The sequence below is a fragment of the Urocampus carinirostris genome, chromosome 1, assembly GCF_059441175.1.
Source record: "Urocampus carinirostris isolate Australia breed hairy pipefish chromosome 1, RoL_Ucar_1.0, whole genome shotgun sequence".
NCBI classification, from domain to species: domain Eukaryota; kingdom Metazoa; phylum Chordata; class Actinopteri; order Syngnathiformes; family Syngnathidae; genus Urocampus; species Urocampus carinirostris.
In genome coordinates this window covers 34,098,194-34,106,145 of record NC_142349.1, presented here as the reverse complement: position 1 = coordinate 34,106,145, position 7,952 = coordinate 34,098,194, and the positions used below count along the sequence as shown (strand labels likewise).

General features: G+C 38.6%; 1 protein-coding gene across 1 annotated transcript; it reads left to right on the top strand.

Moving 5' to 3' along the window:
* The first annotated feature begins 267 nt into the window (after positions 1-267).
* Positions 268-7,952, top strand: pold3 (polymerase (DNA-directed), delta 3, accessory subunit). The gene is made up of 12 exons (XM_088336270.1): positions 268-444; positions 746-801; positions 891-990; positions 1,062-1,101; positions 1,173-1,305; positions 2,710-2,950; positions 3,542-3,614; positions 3,721-3,850; positions 6,024-6,130; positions 7,359-7,432; positions 7,506-7,590; positions 7,655-7,952. The coding sequence occupies exons 1-12, from the start codon at positions 388-390 to the stop codon at positions 7,846-7,848; spliced, it is 1,290 nt and encodes a 429-aa protein (XP_088192396.1). The 5' UTR covers positions 268-387; the 3' UTR covers positions 7,849-7,952.

Genomic DNA, 7,952 nt, shown 5'->3' with positions numbered 1-7,952 from the left:
AATAGTCGATATAGAAATTATTATCCTTGGCCCCAAAAAGTTTTTTTTCCAGTTTTTATATTTTTTGTGATAACAAAATCCAGAAAAATGACGAAAAAAATTAACCTGCATGAAGACCGGTTTTGAAATGAGCACGTTGTGATTTATTTTCAACATCTATTGCCTTAACGGGGACATTGACCCGACCAATGTGACCGCTCCGAGAGCACGCCAATTAGCGGGCTGCTAGAGCGCTGACCTATCTCGTGGTCCGTACATGTCTGAGTGCGCGGAAGTTGAAAGAGCGCATGAGTGTCCACGTGACGTTCTTGCAGGAAGTAAATAAAAAAATCTTCCGGCGCCGTCGCGCGTTTTTAAATCAAGTCTTTGCTGTTAATATTTTGCAGAATGGACGAGCTTTATCTCGATAACATCGACGAGTACGTCAATGACCACGACAAAATTGTAAGAATTTTTTTGTGTGCTTTAAAGTCACGTTCCTTTTTAACATTCTTTCTACGTTCAACCAATTACTATCAGCGTGTGTATGTGAATGTTTACAAAACGGAAAAAGTAATACCATTTCGTTTGATTTACAAGCAATGTAGATTTATACTGTATTTTATCCGTGACCGACAACTGGCCTTGTTCGATAGTTTAAGCTTTAAATGTAAAACATGTGTTTTTAAAATGTTCCCATCACATCAACAACACCTTCCTCGTTTGGGATTTTTACATGGTTGTGCCTTTGCTTAATTGTTAACAGGTTACATATAAATGGCTGAGTCTAACACTTGGAGTCCATGTCAACACAGCTAAACAGTGAGTCGTTTTTAAAATCCATCCACAGTATCTAAATACTAATAACCAAAAACGCTATTTTGTTTTGCTTTTTTTTTTTTTTTACATAGAATGCTTTACCATTACCTGGACCACAAGAGGAAAGAGAGCTCAGCCCAGCTCCATGCGACGTACTTGGTGTCTGGAAAGTGTGTTGACAACGGTCTCACGGTGCGTTATAAGTACTATTCTCATTTTTGTATTACTTCTGATTACTTAATAAAGAATGTCTTTATCAACAGAGTCACAAAGTCTCAGTGGTGCGTGAGGAACAGCTTCAAGGTGGGTAATTTAACCTACATTCCATGAATCTGATCCATGAAAAGTAATTGATTGTTATTTTCGTATTGCAGATTTCAAGTCCAAGATGAGTTTGATTGTAAGCGAGCACGTTTACAGCGTCCAGAAAGCCATGCTAAGGGACAGTGGGCCGCTTTACGCAGTCGACTATGATGCCGTCAAAGACAACCTGCTGAGCTGTTGCAAGTAGGTTCAATCCCTACTGATGGAATTTACTAGACTAAAATAGCTAGATTTTCTTCAATGGAGACCAATTTACTTTCCTGTTAATAAACACTTAATCTGATAAAAATAAGAAGTAATTTGTACCAAAATCATTATTGAATCATTATTCAATATGGGGCCAGCACAGAGGCTGGAAGTTAGAGCTTCTGCCTCTACAGTTCAGAGGTCCTGGGTTCAATTCCAACTACCCCACAGTGCAAAGTTTGCTTATTCTCCACGTGCCTCCAATTTCTTCCTGCATTCCAAAAACATGTATGGGATAGATGCTATTGGTGACTCCAAATTGTCCCTAGGTATGAGTGGGTGTGCAAATGGTTGTCTGTCACTGTGTGCCTTGCCACTGGCTGGGAACTACTTCAGGGGGTTCCCTCGCTACTGGACAGAGATGGCCAGGATGGTTTCCAGCGCCTCCGCAACCCTAGATAGATAGATAGATAGATAGATACTTTGTTCATCCCCCAAGGGAAATTCACAGTGAAGATAAGCGGGTCAATAAATGGATGGATGTCTGAATTGATTCATTGGGTCTGCCATTTGTCAGCTTTTGGTCACCTAACTGTTCCTACAAGTTTATTACTTATCAGCTGCTACTTTGGGTCTTAGATATATTTGGGCTTTCTGTTTTTTTGTCCATTCTCCCCCATAAGTCCACTTTGGTTATTCTGTCATTGGTAAAATAATGACAGTCAATTTTAGATTGCTGATTGTGGCAGATTAGAGGACAGTCCGTCAGTACTGAAGAAGCCTTCACTGCAGACGTTAAGCTATTAGAAGGATAATAAGTTTGATAAAGAATGAATTCATTCTAACTAGAACTGTATTTCTCTTTTTATTTTGATAACTGGAATTTTACCCTGGGTTTTTTAGGAGGGAAACAATTTAGTTGTGGTTGGAAGGGGACTCTCATTTGGCTCTAGTCTCGGATTGTACAGGTGATAAAAACAGACAGTAGTTGTTTGGTGAAGTCTAAGGGCATGGAAGTACTTAACAGTTGATTGAAATAATTTTGAAATTATAATCCTTGACTAGAAAAGAATTTCCCCTTACAAAATAATCTGACTCTACAAAAATGTGTTCTTTCAATGTGAAATGCTGCCAATATGACATTTTAATGTAGATAAACCTGATAGAAAATGAACTTTACCTCAAAATATATTTAAGATGAATACGTTTTTGAAGAAGAAAAAAAAATCTTAAATCCAACAGCTAATTTTTGGGCCTGGGAAAGTAGAAATGTGTATATAATGTGTTTAAAATAACTCACAGATGTTTGATTACAAACAGGCAACAACCCTGATAGTTCTTAATTGGTGAATATTACCTGTATGTGTAATGAAATACACTTGGCATTTTGATTGTTTGCAGGTATAGCGCTATCCGATGTCCTGTTGCCGTCCCCATGTCCTTTGTTGAAGGCAACGTAGATCAAGCTACTTCTCCTTTGGTTCCAGAGCCGCCACAGAACAATAGGCCTTCAGCTAATGACAACTCTTTGTCCAAAGTCAAGCCAGCCAAAGGGATTTTAGGAATGTTTGCTGGTAAAGCTGCAGCAGCTAAGAGCCAAGATGATGGCAAAAAGATAAAGTCGGAGCTTCAAGAGGCAGAGGTTCATGCTTGTCCCCTAATGCCCTTATTAAACACTAATATTGAATCTGCACTATTTCCTTTTTTCATAGCTGACCTGTTCATTTTTCATTGAAGGAGGAATATCTTTTTTTAAAAATTCTTACTCAATATAAATACATTTGGTCAAAAAATATTTATAAAGATGCTTTTCTGTTGGAAACGCACCTAAAAAGATATCAACACAATACATAGAACCATATACTGTGTGCTTGCAGAGTAAAATCACATTATCTCTGTTCAATAAATAGGTATGTCTTTCAAATTATGGTCACAAGATTTACAACTGAGTAGGCTTAGCTGCAACTAAGTGCACAGCACTTTCGTTTAACATTCGAAAGTTTCCTAGTTCAAGACCGGGTGGAAACATACGTTTGCCTGGAGAAGGCTGTACTTGCCTAAGATGCACCACAGGAAATGTCGCCCCTACGACCCTAGTGGTGTTCAGTTAAAAAATAATGTTCTATTCAAACTTAGTTGTAGATTTGTAACTAAATTCAAACAAAATAATTATTTTCCTATTTAAATTTTTTTCAGCTGTGAGCAGTGAAATGTTGTTTATTATACTTTTTAGGTGGATGGCCCCAAAAGTAAAGCATCTGTAAGGTCCAATCACATGTTGAACTTCTTTGGCAATCAGAGCACAAGTAAGTGAATGGGGAAATTCTGTTTGGATGATATTTATATAATATATATTAATATAAATGTGTTTTGGATAAAATTAAAATGGGAGTGGAAATTGTGTTTGCTTAGAAAGCCAAGACAAAAAAGTGAAGGAAGAAGTGACAGCAGACTCGACAGCGGAACTGCAACAGCCAGAAAAACAGCATGAAGAAAATGTCGAAACACAACCACAGAAGCATAGCAAGAAAGATTCTAGAAGGTTTGTGACTATGTACGATAATTTGATAATTCATTACATACACTCTTTACATAGAATTCAATAACATTGTATTGCCCGCTTTGAGACTGGGAGGTCGCTGGTTCGCGCCTCGGCCGAGACATACCTAATTGGTATAATGGCGGCGCCCTCTGTTGGCTGCGGCTGCATCGACTCGCTACAACGGGTCAGGTGTATCGACATTTCGTTCTGTGTACATTGTTACAAAGAATGACAATACAAAGGAAATTATTATTATTATTATTATTGTTATTTTGAGTTATTGTTTCGCCTTTAGAGTTTATTGGTATCGCAAATCAGTCATGTCCAAAGTGTGGCCCTGGGGCCAATCATGGCTCGTGATCACATTTTTACTGGCCCACGGCCTCTGTCATAAAATTAATAATATGTGACCCGCCAGTAATGTTGATTGCATTATAAAATGAATTTAACAAAAAACAATAATTCACTATTTCATCAGATGATGGCAGCAACCACCTTGCTCATGGCTTTCCGTGAGAATTTTAGCCCACCCTATTTCCGAGACTGTAAATAAAAAAAGGAAAGTCGACCGTGAAGGCCGCCAGGACAAGTGGAAATTGGATTATGTCTGCCTAATTTTCCAATAGACTGAGGGTGTTTTCAAACAATGTCATATCAAGAGCCACTGTAGGCCGAAACATCCTGATAGCAAAAAGCTAACTAAACAAACCTTGTGAAAAAGTAAAGCAATTGTAATCTGTTTTAACAGCACAGCAGCGCTTTTTCACGAGACCCTGCAAGTCAAATGAAAATGCTGCAAAGGCAAGCTATGAGGTCACGACGTTGATCACCAAGCACTGCAAACCTTTCTCAGAGTGTGAATTCATTAAAGGCTGTTCAAAGAATACCAGCCTGAATAGTCGTCCCTCACACATTTTCAGCTTAGCAAATCTGGCCCATCATCATCATCATCAGCTGCACCGCTTATCCTCAGTAGGGTCGCGGGGGTGCTGGAGCCCATCCCAGCAATCGTCTGGCAGTGGGCAGGGGACACCCTGAATTGGTTGCCAGCCAATCGCAGGCCCACTTTCTGAAAACTTTGGACACCTCTGTTGTAATTACTTGTATTATTAATTTGCTACAAAGTTAAACATTGAACATTCCAGGAACTTTACAATTGTGTCAAGAATTGTTCTTGCTTCAGATGGCTTTATCACCACGAGGGGAAGTGCTCTATTTTGGCCTGCTAACCTTTTCCTTAGAGACTACCTGCACTTCCATTTATGTGGTGCTAGTGTCTCTTGTTGTCTTTGCGTGTACAGTCATTTCTGAATGTGTTCCCATGAATTCTTCGATACCCCTCTCTAGTCTCTTCTTGACAATTTAGAGGGAGGTGTCTAGTGTTTCCCTTGCAATTTTGAGAGACCCCGGTGGGTGGACAGTCTAAACAAGAACGGGGGCGTGTCCAGTTATAGACAATGCCCAAAGTTTTGCTGCGATTAATATAATTTAGATTAGTACAGATTATATCATGTTCTTGCTTTGACCCGTTTTTGTTAGAATTTCATTTTCGTCCCCCGTATTCTAAGCTCTCTTGAACCGTTCCTGTGCTCAATGTGCTGTTGCAGCAGTTAGCCCCTCCACCCCAACCCCTCCTTCATCTGCTCAGCAAACAAAAGCACTAATTTTAATCAAAAATGAGTGAGAGGAAACCTTTTCATTTTCTTTAATACAAATTTAAGACAATCGCAGAGACCAATTAAAACCTGGCTAGCCCACAATGATTTTTATATAGTGTGGGGAACACTGGTGTCAAAAGGCTGGCCAGATGGGGTTCAGAACTTAAGCAGATCACATCTTGTGGATGTAGCCTGTGTGTTTTTTTATTTCAAGAAGTTTGGTGTTGGGATTGAAATGTATCAAGTCTAATGTTAAATCACTGACCAGATCGAGATTATGAAATGTCAGTTTAAGCTAGTCAATACAGTAACCAAGCTTGTTGTCTGCTCATGAACTGCAATCTTACGTTTGGTAAAGTTTCAGAGTTAGTTTCTAGAATTGCAACAGAGCATGGTGCTTGATGTAGACTCCTTGGCTGACATGTTCTCTGCATGAGCTACATACATGTGCACACAAAAATCACTTAATAGTTTTGATATTGTTCATGATTGATTAATTTGAGGTTTTCTTAAAGCAAAGCAAAACGACTGCAGTGTTCTGACAGTGAGGATGAGAAGATGGAGAAGAAGAAGCGGCGAAGGATCAAAAAACCTGTTCCCGATAGCAGTGAAGATGAAGACGGTAGGGATAACATACCCAGGTTTGAATAGCCCCTTATGTCTAGTTTGGCCAAGCTGTCATCCGCGTAATGCGAAATGGATGCCAAATGCATAGAAGAGCCAGTTTTCTGATGGAATGGATTTGTGGCTGCCCCCACTTTTCCCCACAATTGGACCGTGACAGCTGGAAGAAAATAAAACTTGATTGGTGCTTTTTATCTGCAACCATCCTGAAACTTAATTGCCACCGCTTTTATGGTTTTCAAACATATTTAATTTTAAAATGTTTGTTTTTGGAATTGTTTTTCCATTTTCCTTTTGGATCCAATAATTTATCTAATCTCAGCCCTAAGTCCCCTCAATATAAACACCCATTATAGCTGCCATAGCGGGAAATGACAAACTTAAATTTATAAATAGTTTTAAATATTTTTCTTAGTTTTTTTTTAACCAACAGTAAAGAGAAAAAAAGATTTACTCACTGATATAGAGCATGTATGTTAATACAGTGACACCTCAGTGTTCGACAATAATCAGTTAAGGATCGGTTTGGACCACCTAACACATTTTTTCCCATACAAAGTATTTATTTTTATTCGTTCCTTACACATTCTAAATACCCAAAATGGTAATAAAATGTGTGCCCATGAAAAACATATTATTTAAACTGTGTATTAAAGACTGAACATAATAAAGATAAAAAAATACCATGTTTTAAAACATTTAGTCTACCTTTGCGCAGCGGTTCGACGGCAGCCACTTATACACCATTCTCGTATGATAATTTTCCTATTTTGCTTCACTTTATCACCATTGCTTCACTTTATCACCAACCTTCTTGGGACTCATTATTATCATCCAAAAATGGCTGTAAAATGCACTAACTCACACATTTTTAACATATGTTGTTGGACTGACTAGCTCTTTCAAAATAATGCTACCCAACCGGGCAAGATTTACCAAGATGGCAGCTCATCTTATTGGCCACGCATTCAACAGTGTTAAAGTTTTGATTTGTCCTCTGAAAACTGCGGAAAAAAGAACTCCAATTTTTAGGTCAAACATAGATTTGCTCATATATACAGTTGTCCTTAATACCCAGGTATTGATGTACAGATGTACTGCAATTATCCATTGAATATAATGGCCATCTAGTTACATTACATTTTCTAGCACCACCAAAATGATATACGTTTTCTGTGTTATCCCATAACCACAAATATTTAAATGAAACTAACAATTGTCTGCAGTTATTCCAGATTCCCCGCCTGCGATGACCGAGAAAGAAGTGTCTCTGGCAACCATTAAGGATCCTGCTTCAAATGTAATCAAGGCAAAGACTTTCAAGGGTTTCTCGGAATAGTCATAAAAATACTAAAACAATTATTTCATTACAGTCTGGACTCTCTCAGGCTACTCAAATACGGAAGCGCAGACGGGTCCTAAAATCACGAACCTTTGTGGACGATGAAGGTTGCATTGGTAAGTAAATGAGGAATGTCAACTTTCTCCCGCGGATGGTGTTGATCCTGTTCTGTGGTTTCAGTGACAGAGAAAGGCTATGAGAGTGAGTCGTACTCCGAGGATGAAAGCACCACCTCTGCAGCCAAGCAAGCAGCAAAAAAAGTCCTATCCAACGAAAATACGTCAACAAGGAATGAAAAGAAAAGTCAGAACAAATTGATAGAGAGCAAAGGGACAAAGCAACCTTCCATTATGGGATTTTTCCAAAAGAAGTGATGATGGACCAACATACTAGCACAAACACACATATAGTCTTGGAATTTTCAAATACCTTAGTACAAAAGTGATCAAACCGTCAATAAATTGCCCATGAAAACATT

Coding starts and splice junctions, on each gene's coding strand:
- pold3 (XM_088336270.1), top strand. CDS start 388: ATGGACGAGCTTTATCTCGATAACATCGACGAGTACGTCAATGACCAC. Junction 445..745: donor TCAATGACCACGACAAAATT/GTAAGAATTTTT, acceptor AATTGTTAACAG/GTTACATATAAATGGCTGAG. Junction 6,131..7,358: donor TAGCAGTGAAGATGAAGACG/GTAGGGATAACA, acceptor AATTGTCTGCAG/TTATTCCAGATTCCCCGCCT.